This window comes from Tamandua tetradactyla, chromosome 7 (assembly GCF_023851605.1).
Source record: "Tamandua tetradactyla isolate mTamTet1 chromosome 7, mTamTet1.pri, whole genome shotgun sequence".
Classification (NCBI taxonomy): domain Eukaryota; kingdom Metazoa; phylum Chordata; class Mammalia; order Pilosa; family Myrmecophagidae; genus Tamandua; species Tamandua tetradactyla.
Genome location: NC_135333.1, coordinates 18,737,987 through 18,762,961, shown reverse-complemented (window position 1 = coordinate 18,762,961; position 24,975 = coordinate 18,737,987). Strand labels below are relative to the sequence as shown.

Sequence of the window (24,975 nt, the reverse complement as noted above, 5' to 3'; positions counted from 1 at the left end):
TACTATTAACATTTCAATATATTTCTTTCCTATTTTTCTTTAATTTAAATGTTTTCAAAGTAATACTAGTTTGAAAACTCAAAGAGAAAGAAGAACAAACATCCACACAAAAACTTATATATGAATAGTCCGTAGCAGCATTATTTACAATAGCCAAAAAGTGGAAGCACAAATGGCCATCATCTGAACAATGGATGAATAAAATGTGATATATTCGTACAATGGAATATTATTCAACAATAAAAAATGAATGTAGCATCTGATACATGCTACAACATGGATGAACCTGAAAAATATTACACTAAGTGAAAGAAGCCAGACACAAAAGATCACCTTTCATGAACAAGCAGATCTAAATATAGAGATGGTAAATCAGTGGTTGCCTAGTGCTGGTGCAGGAGTTCTAGGAAGGTGCAGGGAGCCAAGGTGGGGAAAAGGTAGAGAAGGGAACTGAGTGCCGATGGCTTTCTTCTGGGGAGAACAAAAATGCTCTACATGGTGGTGATGGCAGAGTACAGCTGCATAAAATATGAAAACCACTGGCTTGTACGCTTTAAATAGGTTGACTAAATTGTGTGTGAATTATATCTCAATAAAGCTGTTAAAGAATTCAAATGGTACGAATTTTTATCATGGAAACCATCAGTCTCCTTTCCAATCTCCTGCTCATACCTCGGCTTCCCCTTCCACCTTAGCTGTTTCTCCTCATATCTACATCCATATTTATACATAATGCTGATTTTTCTCTTCTTAAAAAGCCATTTTGGACATTATCAATTATCTTCTCATCATTGTAAAAGAGCATTTAACTCTGCCATACTAACAGCCCTACCATACATACGATTTTTTCCACATACCCCCTGCATAGTCATAGTACAACATTTAGTTAAATCAATAGTGTTTAACATTTTAGTTGTGCAAATATTAGTTCCTGCTGAGCTAGGGGACACATGCATCCTTACTATATCTTATTTTTTATGTCTGATTTTATAGTTGTCTGTATGCTTTTCTAAATGCTCCAAATCATTGTCACATGCATATTAATATTTTCCATTTACCTAAACTTTTTTTTTTTTTTTTTTGCATGGGCAGGCACCGGAGAACCAGGGTCTCCAGTATCACAGGCGAGAACTCTGCCTGCTGAGGCATTTACCTAAACTTTTCAGTCCCATTATTTTTCCTAAATCTTCTTCAGGAGGAGTTTTCATTTCCGACTATAATCTAGAGTAGTGGTTTTCCAGGTCTCCTACACAACTGTCATTATGGAACTTTACTTCAACATTCTTCTCTGTTGGTTCTCCTGACCGCTAGAACCAGTGTATTTCTCTTTCTGTATTACTCTCTCTTTGCTACAACTTTCTCAGAAAAGAGAACATTTCTTGCATCCTTGCATAGTTGATAACACCTTCTTACCTCCACACTTGATTGAAGTTCACGTGGAATAGAATTCTAGTTCTCTCAGAATAGTGAAGACATTATTGCATTATCTTCTAACTTCTGAGATCGCAGATGGAAAATTCCCATTCCTTTGCATGTGACATTTTTCTGATTGTTGGTTTCTCTCTAGCACCCTTTAAGATCCTCTCTTTATCACTGATGCTCTGATGTGTGTGAGTCCTTCTTCATACATCACATGGAACACTCAGTGTCTGGAGATTCCTGTTCTTTAATTCTGGGGAAACATCTCATTTCTTTTATAATTTTCTTCCCTCTGTGTTTTCTGCTTTCCCTTTCTGAATCTCCTCTTAGTTGAATTGTGGACCTCCTGTAAAAGTCTTCTAATTGTATTATCTTTTACTTTCTATTGTTCATTTTTTGGTGTGTTTTTTTTTTTTAACTTTTTTTTAAATACCAAAAAACACCACAAACATTTGTAAATTTTGATCATTCCGATCTACATATATAATCAGTAATTCACAATATCACCACATAGTTGCATATTCATCATCATGATCATTTCTTGGAACATTTGCATCTATTCAGAAAAAAAATAAAGAAAACAGAAAAAAATTCATACATACCATACCCCCCACCCCTTTCCCTCTCCGATCACCAGCATTTCACTCTAAATTTATTTTAACATTCGTTCCCCCTATTATTCATCTTTATTCCATATGTTTTACTCATCTGTTGATAAGGTAGATAAAAGGAGCATCAGCCACAAGGTTTTCACAATCACACAGTCACATTGTGAAAGCTCTGTCATTATACAATCATCTTCAAGAAACATGGCTACTGGAACACAGCTCCACATTTTCAGGCACTTCCCTCCAGCCTCTCCACTACATCTTGACTAACAAGGTGATATGTATTTAATGTGTAAGAATAACCTCCAGGATAACCTCTCCACTCTGTTTGGAATCTCTCAATAATTGCCACTTTATTTTGTCTCATTTTGCTCTTCCCCCTTTTGATCGAGAAGGTTTTCTTAATTCCCTGATGCTGAGTCTCAGCTCATTCCAAGATTTCTGTCCCACGTCGCCAGGAAGGTTCACGCCCCTAGGAGTCATGTCCCATGTAGACAGGGGGAGGGTGGTGAGTTTGCTTGTTGTGTTGGCTGGAGAGAGAGGCCACATCTGAGCAACAATAGAAGTTCTGTTAGGGGCGACTCTTAAGCTTAATTTTAAGTAGGCTTGACCTATCCTTTGTGGGGTTAAATTTCATATGAACAAACCCCAAGATTGGGGGCATAGCCTATAGCTTTGATTGTCCACACTGCTTGTGAAAATATCAAGAATTCAACTTGGGGAAGTTGAATTTTCCCCCTTTCTCATCATTCTCTGAAGGGAACTTTGCAAATACTTTTTTATTCACTGTTCAAATCACTCTGGGATTTATCGGGGCATCACTCTAGACAAACCAACAAAATCTTATGTCCTACTCAAGGTTCCATGTACATATGGTGTTCAATTAAGCTGTCTACATAAGTTATATTAGGAAATGCACTAGTCAAAATATAAATTTTGTACCAAATAAACATTTTTTGCTTTAGTCTCACATATAAGGTAAAATTTTAAAATATTAATTACCCTCTATTTTCAGCACCCTGCATTAATGACATTCGTTTGTTCTTCCTCGTGGAAAAACATTTTTAAAATTTGTGCATTTAGTCACTATCATTATACATTCTAGGCATTCCTAGATTATACCATCTCAGTCTTTATTATCTATCTTTCTTTCTGATTTCATTTATGCCCCAGCCCTCCTCTCTCTATCATTCTCACATTCAGCTTCATTCAGTGTTTTAACATAATTGTATCACAGTTAGGTAGTATTGTGCTGTCCATTTCTGAGTTTTTATATTCAGTCCTGTTGCACAATCTGTATCCCTTCATTCCAATTACCAATATCTTACCCTATTTCTATCTCCTGGTGGTCTCTGTTACCAGCGAAATTCTCCAAGTTTATTTGCTGATGTCAGTTCATATCAGTGAGACCATACAATATTTGTCCTTTTGTTTTTGGCTAATCTCACTCAGCATAATGTCCTCAAGGTCCATTCATGTTGTTACATACTTCATAAGTTTATTCTGTCTTAAAGCTGCATAATATTCCATAGTATGTATATACCACAGTTTGTTTAGCCACTTTTCTGTTGATGGACATTTTGGCTGTTTCCATCTCTTTGCAGTTGTAAGTAATGCTGCTATAAACATTGGTGTGCAAATGTCCATTTGTGTCGTTGCCCTCATGTCCTCTGAGTAGATACCTAGCAATGGTATTACCGGGTAATATGGCAATTCTATATTTAGCTTTCTGAGGAACTGCCAAACTGCCTTCCACAGCAGTTGTACCATTTGACATTCCCACCAACAGTGGATAAATGTGCCTCTTTCTCCACATCCTCTCCAGCATTTGTCATTTTCTGTTTTATTGATAATGGCCATTCTGGTGGGTGTGAGATGATATCTCATTGTGGTTTTGATTTGCATTTTTCGAATAGCCAGGGAAGGTGAGCATCTCTTCATGTGTCTTTTGGCCATTTGTATTTCCTTTTCTGAGAAGTGTCTGTTCAAGTCTTTTTACCATTTTGTAATTGGGTTGTCTGTCTTTTTGTTGTTGAGTTGAACAATCTCTTTATAAATTCTGGATACTAGACCTTTATCTGATATATTGTTTCCAAATATTGTTTCCCATTGTGTAGGATGTCTTTTTACTTTCTTGACAAAGTTCTTTGATATGCAAAAGTGTTTAATTTTGAGGAGTTCCCATTTCTTTCTTTCTTTCTTCAATGCTCTTGCTTTGGGTATAAGGTCTAGGAAACTGCTGCCTAGTATAAGATTTAGAAGATATTTCTCTACATTTTCTTCTAACAGTTTTATGGTCTTAGATCTAATGTTTAGGTCTTTGATTCATTTTGATTTAATTTTTGTATAGGGTGTGAGATATGGGTCCTCTTTCATTCTTCTGCATAAGGATATCCAGTTCTCTAGGCACCATTTATTGAAGAGACTGTTCTGTCCCAGGTGAGTTGGCTTGACTGCCTTATCAAAGATCAATTGTCCATAGATGAGAGGGTCTATTATCTGAACACTCTACTTGATTCCATTAGTCAGTATATCTATCTTTGTGCCAGTAACATGCTGTTCTGACCACTATAGCTTCATAATATGCCTTAAAGTCAGGTAGTGTGAGACTTCCGACTTCATTTTTTTTCTCAGGATACTTTTAGCTATTCGGGGCACCCTGTCCTTCCAGATAAATTTGCTTATTGGTTTTTCTATTTCTGAAAAGTAAGTTGTTGGGATTTTTATTGGTATTGCGTTGAACCTTTTAATCAGTTTAGGTAGAATGACATCTTAACTATATTTAGTCTTCCACTCCATGAACGCAGTATGCCCTTCCATCTATTTAGGTCTTCTGTGATTTCTTTCAACAATTTCTTGTAGTTTTCTTTGTATAGGTCTTTTGTCTCTTTAGTTAAATTTATTCCTAAATATTTTATTCTTTTGGTTGCAGTTGTAAATGGAATTTTTTTCTTGATTTCCCCCTCAGATTGTTCATTACTAGTGTATAGAAACACTACAGATTTTTGAGTGTTGATCTTGTAACCTGCCACTTTGCTGTACTCATTTATTAGCTCTAATAGTTTTGCTGTGGATTTTTTGGGTTTTTGACATATGGTATCATATCTTCTGCAAACACTGAGAGCTTTACTTCTTCCTTTCCAATTTTAATGCCCTGTATTTCTTTTTCTTGTCTAATTGCTCTGGCTAGGACTTCCAACACAATGTTGAATAACAGTGGTGATAGTAGACATCCTTGTCTTCTCCCTGATCTTAGGCGCTAAGTTTTCAGTTTTTCCCCATTGAGGGAAAAACTCAATTTTTAGCTCTGGGTTTTTCATATATTCCTTTTATCATTTTGAGGAAGCGCCCTTCTATTCCTATCCTTTGAAGTGTTTTCAACAGGAAAGGATGTTGAATTTTGTCAAATGCCTTTTATGCATCAATTGAGATAATCATGTGGCTTTTCTGCTTTGATTTGTTGATATGGTGTATTACATTAATTGATTTTCTTATGTTGAACCATCCTTGCATACCTGGAATGAATCCTACTTGGTCATAATGTATAATTCATTAAACGTGTTGCTGGATTCGATTTGCTAGAATTTTGTTGAGGATTTTTGCATCTATATTCATTAGAGAGATTGGTCTGTAGTTTTCTTTTTTTGTAATACCTTTATCTGGCTTTGGTATGAGGGTGATATTGGCTTCATAGAATGAGTTAGGTAGCTTTACCTCCTCCTCAATTTTTTTGAGGAGTTTGAGCAGGATTGGTACTAATTCTTTCTGGAATGTTTGGTAGAATTCACATGTGAAGCCATCTGGTCCTGGACTTTTCTTTTTGGGGAGCTTCTTAATGACTGATTTAATTTCTTTACTTGTGATTGGTTTGTTGAGGTCGTCTATTTCTTCTCGAGTCAAAGTTGGTTGTTCATGCCTTTCTAGAAAGTTGTGCATTTCATTTACATTATCATGTTTAATAGCATAAAGTTGTTCATAGTATCCTGTCATTACTTCCTTTATTTCTGTGGGGTTAGTGGTTATGTCTCCTCTTCCATTTCTGATCTTATTTATTTGCAACCTCTCTCTTCTTCTTTTTGTCAACCTTACTAAGGGTCCATCAATCTTATTGATTTTCTCATAGAACCAGCTTCTGGTTTTGTTGATTTTCTCAACTGTTTTCATATTCTCAATTTCATTTCTTTCTGCTCTAATCTTCATTATTTCTTTCCCTTTGCTTGCTTTGGGGTTAATTTCCTGTTCTTTCTATAGTTCTTCCAAGTGGACAGTTAATTACTCCATTTTGCCTTTTCTTCTTTTTTGATATAGGCATTTAGGGCAATAAATTTCACTCTTAGCACTGCCTTTGCTGCATCCCATAAGTTTTGATATGTTGTTTTCATTTTCATTTGCCTTGAGATATTTACTGATTTCTTTTGTAATTTCTTCATTGACAGTGTCCTTCTTTGTCTCTTTTAACTGTTTTGCATTTGAAATCTAATTTGTTGGATATTAGTATAGCTACCCCTGCTCTTTTCTGATTGTTATTTGCATGAAATATCTTTTCCCAACTTTGCACTTTCAACCTATGTTTATCCTTGGGTCTAAGATGTGTTTCCTGTGGACAGCATATAGATGCATCCTGTTTTTTAATCCATTTTGCCAGTCTCTGCCTTTTGATTGGGGAGTTTAATCCATTAACATTTAGTGTTATTGCTGTATGGACAGTACTTTCTTCTACCATTTTGCCTTTTGGATTTTATATGTCATATCAAATTTTTCTTCTTTTTACCTTTACTGATAGTCTTCCTTTCTACACTCTTCTCCACACCTCTCTCTTCTGTCTTTTCGTATCTGACTCTAGTGCTCCCTTTAGTATTTCTTGCAGAGCCAGTCTCTTGGTCACAAATCCTCTCAGTGAATTATTATCTGCAAATGTTTTAATTTCTCCCTCATTTTTGAAGGACAATTTTGCTGGATACAGAATTCTTGGTTGGCAGATGATAATTGAAATATATCATCCCACTGTCTTCTCACCTCCATAGTTTCTGCTGAGAAATCTATGCACAGTCTTATTGGGCTTCCCTTGTAGGTGATGAATTGTTTTTCTCTTGCTGCTTTCAAGATTTTCTCTTTCTCTTTGACCTCCGACGTTCTGATTAGTAAGTGTCTTGGAGTACGTCTATTTGGATCTATTCTCTTTGGGTTATGCTGCACTTCTTGGATCTGTCATTTTAAGTTTTTCATAAGAGTTGGGAAATTTTCAGTGATAATTTCCTCCATTAGTTTTTCCCCTCCTTTTCCCTTCTCTTCTCCTTCTGGGACACCCACAACATGTATATTCGTGCGCTTCATATTGTCATTCAATTCCCTGAGCCCCTGCTCATTTTTTTTTCATTTTCCCCCTATATTTTCTTTTGCTTGTCAAATTTCAGATGTTCCATCCTCCAGTTCACTAATCCTATCTTCTGCCTCTCGAAATCTAACATTATATGTTTCCATTGTTTTTTCATTTCTTCTACTGTACCTTTTGTTCCCATATGTTCTGTGATTTGTTTTTTCAACTTTCAATTTCTTCTTTTTGTTCATTCCTTACTTTCTTTATATCCTCCCTCAATTCATGATTTCATTTTTGATGAGGTTTTCCATGTCTGTTCATACATTCTGAATTAATTGCTTCAACTCCTGTATCTCATTTGAATTGCTGGTTTGTTCCTTTGATTGGGCAATATCTTCAATTTTCCTAGTGTGATTTGCTATTTTTTCCTGGCATCTAGGCATTTAATTACCTTAATTAGCTTATTTTGGAGATTGTTTTCACTTCTTTTACCTAGGGTTTTCTTGCTGGATGAAATTGTTATCTGTCTGTTCTTTGACATTCAGTTCAGCTTTTTCTGGACCACTAGCTTAGGTTTTGTTAACAGAGGAGAATTTTTCAGTTCTTGTTTTCTTGTTTCTTGCCCTGCCTGTATGGTGCTTTTCTGCCCCCCACCCCTCACCCTTAGGAGGGTCTACTTAAGTATTATAGACCCCAGCCGGATTTTCCCAGACCAAACTGGCCTCCTGTTAGGAGGAAAGAATCACCTGCATCAGTTTTCCCTGAAGATGAGACCCAGCAGGTTGAAAGACTTTCCTGTGAAGTCTCTGGACTCTGTTTTTCTTGCCAAGTATGTGGCACTTGTCTGCTTGCACGTCCCACCAGCATAAGATGATGCAGTACCTTTAATTTGGCAGATTCTCCCTGCTGGGGACATGGTGGAGATAGAGGAGAGGTTGTAGGCTGGTTTTATTAATTTTTTTTTCAAATTACCAAGCCCTGGGATCCGAATTCCTTAGGGAGGGATTCCACCTGAGTTGGGTCTCACCCCTCCCCTGGGGAAGGCACTGGCTTCAGACAAGCTCTCTAAAAAGCTTGTTTCTGCCTATGCCTGGGGCAGTTGCAGCCTGAGAAACCCTGCCACTATATCCAAGGGTAGCCAAGCCTCTGTAGAAACACAGGTACAAAAATATCTGTTTCTTTTTTTTTTTTTTTTTTCTTTTCTCTTTCTCTCTCAACCCTGTCCCCTTAGCACCGAGGCAAAAATCAGTGACCTCCATTTTGACCAGGTTCTACTGAGCTGGGGGCCTATTTTTAGTAGTCAGAATTTGTGAATTAATTCCAGACTTGAAGCTTACTTGCGCTCAGCCCCTGCTGCTGGTAAAGTCTCTTTCCTTTCCCCTCTGGGAACAGCCTGTGGGGTGGGGCACTGGCTGCTGCGGCTTGGGGAACTCACGGTTCTGGGGGGGCTCACAGCTGGTCCAGCTGGTCCAGACTGGGGTACGCTGTGTGTCCAGTCACTGATGTGGCCCCAGGAGCTGTTCTGTACTGTTCCTGGTTATTTAGTAGGTGTTCTGGAGGACGAATGAAATTCCACACCTTACACTAAGCCACCATCTTGGCTCTCTTGGTGTTTTAAATTCTACATTCTGGATGATTCCCTGAACTGTATTTTATAACCCTTATATTAACTTTTTATTTTGTCTATCATTTTTGCGTTTAGATTTCCAAACACTTTTGATCCCTGATAGCATACTGTTTTTTCATGGATACCATTCTTTATTTCTCTGAAGTGATTCATTATAGGGCTTTTAAAAATGTCTTCTATCCTCTACACTGTTTTCTCTGAATTCATATTCTCTACTTGTTTGTTCGTCCTGCTTCCATATTGCAGACATACATGGATGCTAATCCTTGGGCATTTGTTTATTTTTAAATATAAGACATGCTGCTGCTAGTTAGAAAATGTCAGGATCTTAAGATCTTTCCTTTAGATTAGAGTCATTCAGTTTTGCAAGAGAAGATTCCTCCAGTCTCTTGCTGTGGAGAAATTAGCTTGCCAAGCAATGTTCCAAAAGCATGGTAAGGTGAAGACGAGTCTTTTTTCTCTACGTTTCAGTATTTAGGCATGAGCAATAAATAGCGACCTTTTCTGTTCCCAATTGAGACTGTGTGTGTATATATACATGTATATATTATATATTCTGTTTCATATCTGTTTTTTAAATAAAAAATAGCTTTTTATTGTATTAAATCACTGTGTTCCACCAAGTAGTGGTACTTTATAAACTGTTACCAAAAAAAAAAAAAAAAATCAAAGCACAGTAGCAAGTAACAGAGTCAATCTATGGGTATCATACAACAAAACAAAATTTAAAAATATTTAATACTTACATAATGCTCATGGATAATGTGAAATTTTTAGAGTAGGATATAAAACATTTCATATTTCTAGTATTTAATATTGATATCTAATAATATTTATAATATTTATAAACAAACAGTCTCCCTCACATATTTAAGTAACTATGAATGCAGAGATTAACACTGCTGCATATATAAATGAGTGACTGCAGGAAAAATGGAGGGATATACGTTTATGTTTATACTGGTTACCTCTCATAATGGAATTAAAGAACTTTCATGTCTTCTTTGTAGTTTTCTATATTTTTCAAGATCACAATAATAAGCATAGCCCTTTGATAATCAGATGATATTTATCTTTTTAGGCTTAAGTTTTCTCCAAAAAGACCAATGCCTCTTGAAATTAAATAAATAATCCCATTCACAATAGCTTGTAAAAGAATAAAACATGTAGGAATAAAAATCCTAAGGAGGTGAAGGACTTAGACACTGAAACCTACAAAACATTGCTGAAAGAAATAAATGAGGAGCTAAAAAATGAAAAGGGAAATTTAGTCATGCACATCACCAGAATGAAAACTGGAGATTACATGGAAATGTGTAACATAATAAAACTTGTGGTGAACAATGACTGTGATTAACAGTACAAATATAAAAAGGTTCTTTCAATGAGCTAGAACAAATATATGACTATTCACTAAATATATTCACTATTACAAGGAATTAATAATAGAGGGATATATGGGGGGAAATGTGCCTAATGCAAACTATGGACTAAAGTTAACAGTAATACTTTAATATTCTTTCATCGACAGTAAAAGCTCACCATACCAATTCTAGGGGTCAAGAATGGGGGGGGGGATAGGGGGAGTGGGATAGTTTGGGTTTTCTTTTTGTATCTGCTCTTAATTTATCTCAATTGCACCTGTTTTACATCATTAAAATTATTTGAGGGTGGGCCATGGCGGCTCAGTAGGCAGAGTTCTTGCCTGACATGCTGGGGACCCAGGTTCATTTCCCGGTGCCTGCCCATGTTAAAAAATAATAATAAATTATTTGAGAACTTCATATTACATATTGAGCTTTACAATACTTAATTTTTCTCCTGTTGGGCATTTGCATTGTTTATATATCACCTTATTTTCCCCCAAAGATAGTTGTTTCAAAAGGATCTTTATTTACTTTATCTTCTTTTCTATTCTATGCAGGTTACATTCAGTATGCTGGAAAGTTCACATTACAGTGAACAGGTAATGGTGATTATATTTTCTGATGCATAAATCTGAGTGACTCACCACTCCTCATCAATTATCCTAACAGATAGAGTAAGAGCTCTTTTAGACTGTACCTACCTCTCCAGCTTCATTTTATATCCTTGTCTCCACACAGTCCATGCTTCAACCGCATAGACTATTCCTCATTCCCAGAATGTGTCATTCGTTCATCCAACTATGCTTTTTCTGGCTGGCACAACTTCCTGTTTTTCTCTGACCTTAAAGAACCACTAAACTTCAAGGTCCAGCACAAATATCAGATTCTCTGCCTGTCCTAAAGCAACTGACTTTGGTCAGCATGCTGCTGGACAGGGGTTGGCAAGCTTTTTCTGTGAAAGGCCAGACAGTAAATATTTTATGCTTTGTAAAGCCTAAAATATTTTAGGCCCTAAAATATTTTAGGGCCACATAGTCTGTTGCAACTATTCTACTCTGCATCATTGCACAAAAGCAGCCTTAGATAATTTGCAAACATGTGACTGTGTCCCAATAAAACTTATTTATGGATAGTGACATTTTCACGTGTGAAATACAAAATGTTTTTCTTTTGATTTTTTTCTCACCCACATATAAAAAGATAAAAAACATTCTTAGCATGGAGACTATAAAAACAGGTGGTGGGGCTTTCAATCAACCAAGATGACGATTTAAGATGTGCTAGAGTGCTGTAACCCTGCAGAATCTTTGAATAACTATCAAAACTGGCAGAGCCATCTTTCTTAGTATTCCGGAAAATGGTTAAAAGGGTGCAGTAACTGGGCGAGTGCCAAATCAGGAAAACACAGCTTTGGAAACAGTGTGCGATGCTCATGCCCTTTTGCTGACCCTTCCCCCAAGCCCCCTGAACCATGGTGTGGAGGCAGCCTGCACTCCCACTGTGGATCCCTGACTCTGTTCCAGAGGCAGCACAGTAACCTCTATGTACATACTAAGGAGCTTATATGTCTGCGCCAGTTTTTCCACTGGCAGCTTGAAAGACTAATCCAGGAAACTCTAATCTGGGTCACCTTAAACTTGCCCTGCATGAAGAAGCAGCTTGCAGACAGCTAAAGCAGTGTAAGAAACAGTTAGGGAGGCAGGGCAAGATGGTGGCTTAGGGAGGTGTAGAATTTAGTTAGTTCTCTAGAGCAGCTGGAAATAGCTAGGAACAGTCTAGAACAACTGTTTGGGGATATGTGTGACTGGACAGACATTGTACACCAGTCTGGAATGGGTGGAAGGGCCAAGATCACAGCACGGAACTGTAAGTTAAGCAGAGACTGACACCCTCTTGCACTGGCTGCTGGTGACACTTCCTGGTGTGAAAAAGAAGCAGACTCTACTAGGAATAAGGGAAGGTAGCTCAACCAAGCTCTAATTGCAGTTTTAATGAATAAGTTGACTATAAACCCTGCACAGAGATAAATCCAGAGATAGCAGGAAAGTAACTCTGAGTTTTCTCCCAGCAGTGAGGAGACAGGGCTGGTGGAAGAAAAAAACAAAAAACGGAGGCTTCTGGAATTGGCCAAGCTCAGAATGCCAGGAAAGGGCTGTGCCCCATTACAGAAGTGGGTACCAACTCCAGCTCTTGACTGGCAAACCTTGGGGCTGGGAACTGGCTCTGAAAAAGGATATTTCATTTTTTTTCTTTTTAAAAAATATTCTAAGTAGCTCACTAGAGAAAGCCTCAGGCATTTTCACTTATCAGCACTGACCCAGGCAAGGGAGGAGTTAAGATGGGTCTGAGGGAGAAAGTAACAAGTCAGGTGAAGAAGATAATTCTGTAAATGGCACATCTTCCGCAAGAAAAGAGGGGAGAGGGTCCAGCTCAAGTGGCAGCCCTCCTTCACAGAATTCAGACCCCTGGGGCTGGGAATTAGATACGATTTAAGCTTGCCTTCAACCTCAGCCTCTGTCTCAACCACCACACACTTGGCAGCTGAGAATTAAACAAACAGTACCACTTTATGCTGGTGGGGAGTTACACGCTGACATGTGTCACCTGCTGGGCAGGATAGGAAAAGCACAGAGTCAAGAGGTTCCACGGTAAAGTCAGACAACGTGCTGGGTCTCACCTTAGGAAAACTTTAAATTGATTACACCCTCATCCTGACACTTGGGCCTGCCTTGTCTGGGGAAAATCTGATTGGGTCGATCATATCTGGAGAGATCCTCCTCAGAAAGTTTCCATATAGCTAGAAGTCTTGAATAAGTTGAACTGAATGCCAAAAACCAGATAGAGAACCAACCCACAAGAAAACCCTAGGTAAAAGAAATAAAATGACCTCCAGAATGAACTAATCAAGGACACCAGCTGAGACACCAACAAAAAATTACACATCATATTAGGAGACATGAAGAAATGGCCTAGTCAAAGGAACAAATTAACACTTCACATGAGAAACAGGAGTTGAAACAGCTAATTAATGTTCAATCAAACATGCCAGATCAAGTAAAGAATAAAATCAATGAGTTGAGGGAAGATATGGTAAAAGAGATGAAAGATATGAAGAAGATATTGGGCGGCCATAAAGAAGAATTCAAAAGTTGAAAAAATAAACAGCAGAACTTATGGGAATGAAGATCACAATAGAAGAGATGAAAAACACAATGGAGACTTACAACAGCAGATTTGAAGGGGCAGAAGAAAGGATTAGTGAACTAGAGGAGAGGACATCTGAAATCCTACACACACAAAAAAGAACAGATGGGAAAAGAGAGGAAAAATATGAGCAGGGTCACAAGGAATTAAATGACAGCATGAAGCACATGAATATGTGTTTATGGGTGTCCCAGAAGGAGAAGAGAAGTGAAAAGGGGCAGAAAGAATAGTGGAGGAAATTATCACTGAAAACTTCCCATTTCTTATAAAAGACATAAAATTACAGATCCAAGAAGTACATCATACCCTAAACAGAACAGATCTGCATAGACTTACTCCAAGATACTTACTAATTAGATTGTCAAAAGTTAAAGACAACTAATTCTAAAAGCAGCAAGAGAAAAATAATCCATCCCATACAAGGGAAGCTTGCTAAGACTATGTGCGGATTTCTCAGCAGAAACCATGGAGGTGATATAATATATTCAAGCCACTGAAAGAGAAAAACTGCCAACCAAGAATTCTACATCTAGCAAAACTGTCCTTCAAAAGTGAGGGAGAGTTTAAAATATTTTCAGACAAATGGTCTGTGAAAGAGTTTGTGACTAAGAGACTGGCTCTACAAGAAATGCTAACAGAAGCTCTAGAGACTGATAAGAAAAGGCAGGCAAGAGAAGTCTAGAGAAGAGTGTAGGAATGAAGGCTATCTATATTGGTAAAAAAAAGAAAAATATTAGATATGACACATAAAATCCAAAAGACAAAATGATGCATGAAAGTACCGCCTTCACAGTAATTACATTAAGTGTTAATGGACTAAACTCTCCAGTCAAAAGACATAGACTGGCAGAATAGGTTAAATAACAGGACCCATCTATATGCTATCAACAAGAGATTCACTTTAGACCCAAGGACAAAAACTGATTGAGAGTGAAAGATTAGGAAAAAGATATTTCATGCAAACAATAGTCAGTAAAGAGTGGGGGTAGCTACTAATATCAGACACATAGACTTCAAATGTAAAACAGTTAAATGAAACAAAGAAGGACACTATGTATTGATAAAAGGAACAATTCATCAAGAAGACAAAACAATCAAAAATATTTATGCACTGAGCTAGAGTACCCCAAATACATAGCACACACTGACAACACTGAAAAGAGTAGACACCTCTAAAATAATAGTTGGAGACTTCAGTACATTGCTCTCATCAATGGATAGAACATCTAGACAGAGGATCAATAAGGAAACAGATTTTGAATAATAAAATAAATGAACTAGATTAACAGACTTTTGCAGAACATTACATCCCATAACAGCAGGATACACATTTTTCTCAAATGCTCATGGATCATTCTCCAGGTTAGACCACATGTTGTATCATAAAGCAAGTCTGAATTTTAATAGATTGAAATTATGCAAAGCACTTTCTTGGATCATAATGGAATGAAGGTGAAAATCAATAACAGGTGGAAGGCTGGAAATTTCACAAATATATGGAGGCAAAACAATACACTCCTAAACAACCAGTGGGTCAAGGAAGAAATTACAAGAAAATCAGTAAATATCTTGAGGAAAATGAAAATGAAAACACAACATATAAAAACTTAGGGGATGGGGCAGTGTTCTAGTTTGCTAGCTGCTGGAATGCAATATACCATAAACGGAATGGCTTTTAAAAAAGGGAATTTAAGGGCGGGCCATGGTGGCTCAGCAGGCAAGAATGCTTGTATGCCATGCCAGAGGACCCGGGTTCAATTCCCAGTGCCTGCCCATGTAAAAAAAAGGGGGGGGGGAGTTTAATAAGTTGCTAGTTCACAGTTCTAAGGCTGAGAAAATGTCCCAAGTAGAACAAGTCAAAAGAAATGTCCAATCAAAGGTATCCATCCAGGGAAACATATCTTGGCTCAAGAGAGTGGATGAAGTTCACAGTATCTCTCTCAAGTGGAAGGGCACATGGTGAACAGTCAGGGCTTCTCTCTCGGTTGGAAGGGCACATGGCGAGCAAGGTCTCATCTGCTAGCTTTCTCTCCTGGCTTCGTGTTTCATGAAGCTCCCTGGAAGGCATTTTCCTTCTTCATCTCCAAAGGTCACTGGCTTGTGGGCTCTCTACTTCTTGTGGCTATGCCATTCTTCTTTGCTCTCTTTGAATCACCCTTTCTCCAAAATGTTTCTTCTTTTATAGTACTCTGATAAACCAATCAAGACCCACCCAAATGGGTGGAGACATGTCGTCACCTAATCCAGTTTAACAACCACTCAACTAAATCACATCATCCAGGGAGATGATCTGATTACAGTTTCAAACATACAGTATTGACTAGGGATTATTCTCTCTTTACGAAATGGGATTGTGATTAAAGCATGGCTTTTCTAGGGGGCATACATCCTTTTAAACCAGCACAGGCAGGCCATGGTGGCTCAGCAGGCAGAGTTCTCACCTGCCATGCTGGAGACCTGGGTTCAATTCCTGGTACCTGCCCATGCAAAACAAAAAAACTTAGGGGTTGCAGCAAAGGTTGTGCTGAAAGGGAAATTTTTGTCCTAAATGCAATAAACTGGATATCTATATCTGAAAGAATGAAAGCGGATCCATTTCTCACACCTTACACAAAAATTAACTCAAAATGGATCAAAGACCTAAATGTTAGAGCTAAAACCATAACACTTTTAGAAAAAAATGTAAGGAAATACCTTATAAATCTTGTGATAGGAGGTGGTTTCCCAGACCTTACTCTCAAAGCTCAAGCAATGAACAAATAAATAAATAAATAGGATCTCCTCAAAATCAAAGAACTTCATCAAGAAAGTAAAAAAGGCTGCCTATACAACAGGAGACAATATTTTGAAACCACATACCAGATAAGAGTTTAATATCCAGAATATATAAAGAGATTCTACAACTCAACAACAAAAAAATAAACAACCCAGTTAAAAAATGGGCAAAAGTTATGGAATGACACTTTTTCAGAAGAGGAAATACAAATGGCTCAAAAACATATGAAAAAATCCGGGTTCGTTTCCTGGTGCCTACCCATGCGAAAAAAGAAAACATATGAAAAGATGTTCAACCTCACTGGCTATTAGAGAAATTCAAATCAAAAGCACAAGGAGACATCATCTCACACCTACTAAAATGGCCATTATAAAACAAAAACAAAACAGAAAACTACAAGTGCTGTAGAGGATGTGGAGAAAAAGACACACTTAATTCACTATTGGGGGGGATGTAAAATGTTGCAACCACTCTAGAAGGCAGTTTGGTTCCTCTGGAAGCTAAGTATAGAATTGCCACACAATCCAGCATTCCTGTTACTAGCATGGCCATTCAGAGGAACTGAGGGCAAGGATACAGACATGTGGACACCAATGTTTGTAGCAGCATTATTCATGAGTGCCAAGAGATAGAAAATGCCCAAATGTCCATCAACAGACAAAGGGGCTAAACAAGTGGTGGTATATACATACAATGGACTATTACGCAGCTGTAAGACAGAATAACATGTAATAACATGGATGAACCTTGAGGACATTATGCTGAGTGAAATTATCCAGAAACAAAAGGACAAATACTGTATGGTCTCCCTAATATGAGCTAACATTAATGAGTGAACTTTGAGAATTAAAATTGAGAACACAGGTTATCAGGAGATAGAAAGTGGGTCGAGATTGGGCATTTGATGCTGAAGGAGTACAGAATGTGCAATAGGACCGATTATAAAGATTCAGAAATGGATAGCACAATGCTATCTGATGGGAGCACAATATTGTAAATACAATGAATGAAGCTGTGTAAGTATGGCTTGGGGGATGTATGACACCAGAAGGAAAGATAGAGGGTAGAAGCTGGGATGGTATAACCTAGTGATGCCTAAAGTGGACAATGATGGTGATTAAATGTACAAATATAAGGTTTTTGCATGAGACAGAACAAATGAATGTCAACATTGCAAGGTGTTGAAAATAGGATGGTGTGGGAAAAAATTACAGTCAATGCAAACTAGGGTCCATGATAAAGAATAGCATTGTACTGTGCTTCCATTGAATGCAACAGAGGCAATATGCGAACACTAAATGTCAATTAGTGGGGATATGGGGGAGGGGTATGGCATTCTTTGCAGAAGCAATGGAAATATCTTCATATAGATTTTGATGGTGAAGGCATGGCTATGGGAATATACTGGGAACCTCTGATTTTTTACTTAGTTTGGATTGTATGATGTATGGATAAAATTGTCCAAAAATAAGTAGAGGAGTAAGAGAAGCTGAGGTCTCCAGGGCTTCATGCAAAACAAGAGACAAAATAGAAAAATGACCGGGACAGTGGTTCCAGGGTGCAAGTGGCCATGGATTTCTACCCTGCATAGGGAGGCCTTGGGCAAAAGATTCGAGAAATTGAGAGGGAGAGAACAGGGTGATGTGCAGAGTCATGACTCCATGGCTTGGGAAGATTTTCCCTTTGGCTCTGCAGCTGGGAGTGACTGTGGTGAACTTGGAAGATAACAGACATGCTTTTCTGTGTACAGACGCCACTTAGTCAAGATAAAGTACCTGCTCCCTACCTGTGCTGGTTTGAAAGGATTTATGTACCCTAGAAAAGCCATGTTTTCATCCTAATCAAACTTGTGAGAGCAGCGGTTTCTTCTAATCCCTGGACAGCACTATAGGTTGGAAACTTTAATTAGATTATCTCTATGGAGATGTGACTCAATCAAGTGTGGGTATTAAACTTGATTAGGTGGAGATGTCTCCACCCATTCCAGGTGGGTCTTGATTGCTTTTGCTGGAATCCTTTAAAAGAAGAAGCACTTTGGAAAAAGCTAGAGAACAACAAGACAGAAAGCTATGAGATTCTGAGAGAGCAGAGAAAGCTGCAGAACTATGAAGCAGAGAATCCACCAGCCAGTAACCTTTGGAGATGAAGAAGGAAAATGCCTCCTGGGGGAGCTTCCTGAAGCAAGAGGCCTGGAGAGGAAGCCAGAAGATACTGCTATGTTTTGCCATGTGCCCTTCCAGCTGAGAGAGAAACCCTGAATGTCATTGGCTTTCTTGAACCAAGGTATCTTTCCTTGGATGAGTTAGATTGGACATTTCTATAGACTTGCTTTGATTGGGACATTTTCATGGCCTCAGAACTGTAAAATTGTTACTGATAAAATCCCTTTCTCAAAAGGCATTCGATTTCTGGTATATTGCATTCTGATAGCCAGGAAACTAGAACACCACCCTGTGACACGCTGCTATGGGCACCTGGGTTTTTTTAGCAAGGGCTGGGGGCCTTCCCTGGGGAGGAGAGGGAGACGTGAGTGTGCCAGTCTGACATCCAACCTGCAAAAGAGACTTTGGGTCCTGGTGCCGCTCCCCTCCCCCCACAAGGCCTGAACAGGGAGGTGTGGTGTGTGCGGACAGACAGAGATGTGAGGCCCAGAACACCTCCGAGCTGAGCACGGTGACTGGTCTCCAGACATTCCCGGACAGGCTATGGGCAGTGAAGCTGAAATACCTGGTCCCATAGCCCAGCCTGGACCTGGCAGGATGGGGAGTGGGGAGTCTGGGGTTCAATAGGGCCACCGGCCACACAGGAGGAGTCTCCGTTGGGATGTGCACTGCCTGCCCCCTAGCCACAGGGCTGGCACATTTCATTGTGTGCAGTGGTCAGTGGCCCTGGTGAGTTTCATCGGGTTTTCACTTGATTCGGCGGGCCCCTGCAGTCAGAGTCAGATGGACCTAAGGGGACCAGAGGGCTCAAGAATGGCATCTGGCTTCTGGGTCAAGATGGCGGCTTAACAACATGCGCATTTTAGCTCGTCCTCCAGAACAACTACTAAATAACCAGAAACAGTACAGAATAGCTCCCAGAGCCACGATACTGACCGGACACACAGCGTACCCCAGTCTGGACCAGCTGGACCAGCTGCGAGCACCCCCCAGAACTGTGAGTTCCCGAAGTTGCGGTGGCCAGCGCCCCTCCCCCACAGGCCGCTTCCCAGAGGGGAAAGGAAAGGACTTTACCAGCAGCAAGGACTGGGCACAATCAAACACCAGTTGTGGAACTAATTAACAAATTCTGACTACTAAAAATAGGCCCCAGCTTAGGTGAACCCGATCAAAGTGGAGGTTGCTCATTTTTGCCCCGGTGCCAAGGGGGCAGGACTGACAGAAAAAGGGGGAAAAAAAAGAAGGAAACAGAGGTTTTTGTGGCTGTGTATCTACAAAAGCCTGACTGCCTCTGGATACAGCGGCAGGACTTTTCAGGCTGCAACTGCCCCAGGCATAGGCAGAAGTGAGCTCTTTTAGGGGTTTATTTGGAGCTTGTGCCTTCCCCAGGGGAGGGGTGAGACCCAACTCAGGTGGAATCCCTCCCCAAGGAATTCAGATCCCAGGGCTTGGTAATTTGAAAAAAATAACAATAAAACCAGCCTACAACCTCTCCTCTATCTCCACCATGTCCCCAGCAAGGAGAGTCTGCCGAAATTAAAGGTACCACATCATCTTATGCTGGTGGGACGTGCAGGCAGACAAGCACCACATACTGGGCAGGATAAGAAAAACAGAGTCCCGAGACTTCACAGGAAAGTCTTTCAACCTGCTGGGTCTCATGCTCAGGGAAAACCAACACAGGTGACTCTTTACTCCTGATAGGAGGCCAGTTTGGTCTGGGAAAATCTGACTGGGGTCTATAATATCTAAGCAGACCCTCCTAAGTGTGTGTGGGGGAAAGGTACCACACAAGTAGGGCAAGAAACAAGAAAACAAGAACTGAAAAATTCTCCTCTGTTAAACAAAACTTAAGCTAGAGGTCCAGATAAAGCTGAACGGAATGTCACAGAACAGATAGACAACAAATTCATCCAGCAAGAAAACCCTAGATAAAAGAAGTGAAAGCAATCTCCAGAATAAACTAATTAAGGTAATTAAATGTCTAGACGCCAGCAAAAAATAACAAATCACATCAGGAAAATTGAAGATATGGCCCAGTCAAAGGAACAAACCAACAATTCAAATGACATACAGGAGCTGAAACAATTAATTCAGAATGTAGGAACAGACATGGAAAACCTCATCAAAAACCAAATCAATGAATTGAGAGAGGATATAAAGAAGGCAAGGAAAGAACAAAAAGAAGAAACTGAAAGTCTGAAAAAACAAATCACACAATTTATGGGAATGAAAGACACAGTAGAAGAGATGAAAAAAAACAATGGAAACCTACAATGGTAGATTTCGAGAGACAGAACATAGGATCTCTGAATTGGAGGACAGAACATCTGAAATCCGACAAGAAACAGAAACCATAGGGAAAAAAAAGGAAAAATATGAGCAGGGACTCAGGGAATTGAAAGACAATATGAAGCGCATGAATATACGTGTTGTGGGTGTCCCAGAAGGAGAAGAGAAGGGAAAAGGAGGAGAAAAACTAATGGAGGAAATTATCACTGAAAATTTCCCAACTCTTATGAAAGACTTAAAATTACAGATCCAAGAAGTGCAGCGTACCCCAAAGAGAATAGATCCAAACAGACATACTCCAAGACATTTAATAATCAGAATGTCAGAAGTCAAAGAGAAAGAGAGGATCTTGAAAGCAGCAAGAGAAAAGCAATCCATCACATACAAGGGAAGCCCAATAAGACTATGTGCAGATCTCTCAGCAGAAACCGTGGAGGCGAGAAGACAGTGGGATAATATATTTCAATCATTAAAAGAGAAAAACTGCCAACCAAGAATTCTATATCCAGCAAAACTGTCCCTCAAAAATGAGGGAGAAATTAAAACATTTTCAGACAAAAAATCACTGAGAGAATTTGTGACCAAGAGACCAGCTCTGCAAGAAATACTAAAGGGAACACTAGAGACAGATACAAAGACAGAAGAGAGAGGTGTGGAGAAGAGTGTAGAAAGGAAGACTATGAGTAAAGGTAAAAAGAAGGAAAATTAGATATGACATATAAGATCCAGAAAGCAAAATAGTAGAAGAAAGTACTACCCATGCAGTAATAACACTGAATGTTAATGGATTAAACTCTCCAATCAAAAGACATCGTCTGGCAGAATGGATTAAAAAACAGGACCCATCTATATGCTGTCTCTACTCAAAGGACACGAGGCCAAGGACACAAGTGGACATTTACACACCAATGTTTATAGCAGCATTATTAACAATTACCAAGAGATGGAAACAGCCAAAATGTCCATCAACAGAGAGTTGGCTAAACAAACTGTGACATTTACATAAGATGAAATATTATGCAGCTGTAAGGCAGAATAAAGTTATGAAGTATGTAACAACATGAATGGACCTTAAGGACATTATGCTGAGTGTGATTAGCCAGAAACAAAAGGACAAATACTGTATGGTCTCACTGATATGAACTGACATTAGTGAATAAACTTGGAATATTTTGTTCGTAACAGAGACCATCAGGGGATAGAAATAGGGTAAGATATTGGGTAATTGGAGCTGAAGGGATACAGATTGTGCAACAAGATTGAATATAAAAACTCAGAAATGGACAGCACAATATTACCTGACTGTAATACAATTATGTTAAAACACTAGATGAAGCTGCATGTGAGAATGATAGAGGGAGGAGGGCTGGGGCATAAATGAAATCACAAAGAAAGATAGATGATAAAGATTGAGATGGTGTAATCTAGGAATGCCTAGAGTGTATAACGATAGTGACTAAATGTACAAATTTAAAAAAGGTTTTTGCATGAGGAAGAACAAAAGAATGTCATTACTGCAGTGTGCTGAAAATAGATGGTACTTAATAGTTTAAAATTTCAACTAATGTGTGAGACTAAAGCAAAAAATGTTTATTTGGTACAAATCTATACTTTGACTAGTGCATCTCCTAATATAACTTATGTAGATAGTTGATTGAACACCTTAAGTACGTGGAACTTTGTATAGGACATGAGATTTTGTTGGTTTGTCCAGGTGAATGCCCTGATGAATCCCAGAGTGATTTGATCAGTGAGTGGAAAAGTATTTGCAAAGTCCCTTTCGGGGAATGGTGAGAACGGGGGAAAACTCAACTTCCCCAAGTTGAATTCTTGATATTCTCACAAGCAGTGTGGACAACCAAAGCTATAGGCTGAGCCCCCAGTCTTGGGGTTTGTTCATATGAAACTTAACCCCACAGGAGATATATATGGTCAAGCCTACTTAAAATTAGGCCTAAGCATCACCCCCAAGAGAACCTCTTTTGTTGCTCAGATGTGGCCTCTCTCTCCAGCCAACACAGCAAGCAGACTCACCACCCTTCCCCTGTCTACGTGGGACATGACTACCAGGGGTGTGGATCTTCCTTGCAGCATGGGACAGAAATCCCAGAATGAGCTGAGATTCAGCATCAAGGCATTGAGAAAAACTCTAGAATGAGCTGAGACCCAGCATCAAGGGATCAAGAAAACCTCAACCAAAAGGGGGAAGAGTGAAATGAGACAAAGTGTCAATGGCTGAGAGATTCCAAACAGAGTTGAGAGGTTATCCTGGAGGTTATTCTTATGCATTAAGTAGATATCACCTTATTATCCAAGATATAATGGAGAGGCTGGAGGGAACTGCCTGAAAATGTCGAGCTGTGTTCCAGTAGCCATGTTTCTTGATGATGATTGTATAATGATATAGCTTTCACAATGTGGCTGTGTGGTTGTGAAAACCTTGTGTCTGATGCTCCTTTTATCTACCTTGTCAACAGATGAGAGGAACATATGGAATAAAAGTAAATAATAGGGGGAACAAATGTTAAAAATAGATTTAGTTTGAAATGCTAGTGATCAATGAAAGGGATCAGTAAGGGGTATGGCCTGTAAAATTTTTTTTTTCTGTTTGTATATTTTTCTGTTGTCTTTTTATTTCTTTTTCTGAATTGATGCTAATGTTCTGGGAAATGATCATGATGATGAATATGCAACTATGTGATGATATTGTGAATTGCTGAGTGTATGTGTTGGGAATGTTTGTTTCTTGTAATTTTTTTTAATTAATAAAAAAAAAAAACAAAAAAAAAACAGAGTGGCATCCGCTGGGGAGAAGAGGAAACTCCAGTCTGATGACTTGCCTGCCTGCCTGCCTGGTTCTCAAACAAAGCCCTAAATTCCAACCCCACAGTGAGATTGGTCTCATGAGGAAAGACTGACAAAACAAATTCAAAAGGGGGCCTTCATAGCAAATAAAAATAGATAGAAAATCTTAGATGAGGGAAGGAAATAGATCTGCACAGTAGCCTTATTTTTGTTTTGTTTGGGGGGTGCATGGTCCAGGATTCAAACCCAGGTCTCCCACATGGAAGGTTCTACCGTGGAACCACCCATGCACCCTAAGGTAACCTTTTTAAGATGTTAACATACCCTGTCCACAATAGAAGATCATAAAGCATATGAAGGACAAAGCAGATATGGCTCAGCCAAATGACCAAATTAAATCATCTGAGGGACTCAGAATTTGAAACAACTAATTAAAGTTGTTCATAATGATATAAAGGATATCAAGAATATACTAGAGGAGCATAAGGAAGAATTTAAAAGAATAAATAGAAAAATATCAGACATCACAGAGATGAAAGATACTGTAGACCAAATAAAAATCATATCAGAGACCCACACAGTAACTCAAGAGCAGAAGAAAGAATAAACAAATTAGAAGACATGACAAATGAACTTGAATGTTCAAAAGAAGAAATGGCAAGAAAGACGGAAAAAAATGCAACTTGATTTCATGGAAATGACAGAAAACATGAATTGTACAAATATAGGATTTATTGGTGTCCCAGAGGGAGAAGGGAAGAGTAAAGAGATAGGAAGGCTACTTGAAGATTCATGAGGAAACTTCCCAACCCTTATAAAAGACATAAATATCCAAACCAAACAAGCCAAACGAATCGCAAATAGAATAAATCCAGATAGGCTTACTTCCAGACATATACTTATCAGAATGTCAAATCTTGAAGAGCAGTGTGCTGGTTTGAAGCTATTATGTACCCCTTGAAAAGCCATGTCTTTTTTTTTTTTTTTTGCATATTCATCATCATGATCATTTCTTAGAACATTTGCATCAATTCAGAAAAAGAAATAAAAAGACAACAGAAAAAAATTCATACATACCATACCCCTTATCCCTCCCTTTCATTGATCACTAGCATTTCAATCTAAATGTATTTTAACATTTGTTCCCCTTATTATTTATCTTTATTCCATACATTTTACTGGTCTGTTGATAAGGGAGATAAAAGGAGCATCAGCCACAAGGTTTTCACAATCACACAGTCGCATTATGAAAGCTATATCATTACACAATCACCTTCAAGAAACATGGCTACTGGAACACAGCTCGACATTTTCAGGCAGTTCCCTCCAGCCTCTCCACTACATCTTGAATAACAAGGTGATATCTACTTAATGCATAAGAATAACCTTCAGGATAAC

The 24,975-nt window shown here is 38.7% G+C and overlaps 1 protein-coding gene across 1 annotated transcript in view; it reads left to right on the top strand.

Moving 5' to 3' along the window:
* LOC143690374 (kinesin-like protein KIF28P) overlaps positions 1-24,975 on the top strand; it is a 187,815-nt gene that overhangs the window by 10,474 nt on the left and 152,366 nt on the right. Inside the window, 1 exon segment of the mRNA XM_077168175.1 lies at positions 10,896-10,937. Coding sequence (XP_077024290.1) covers positions 10,896-10,937 — 42 coding nt within the window.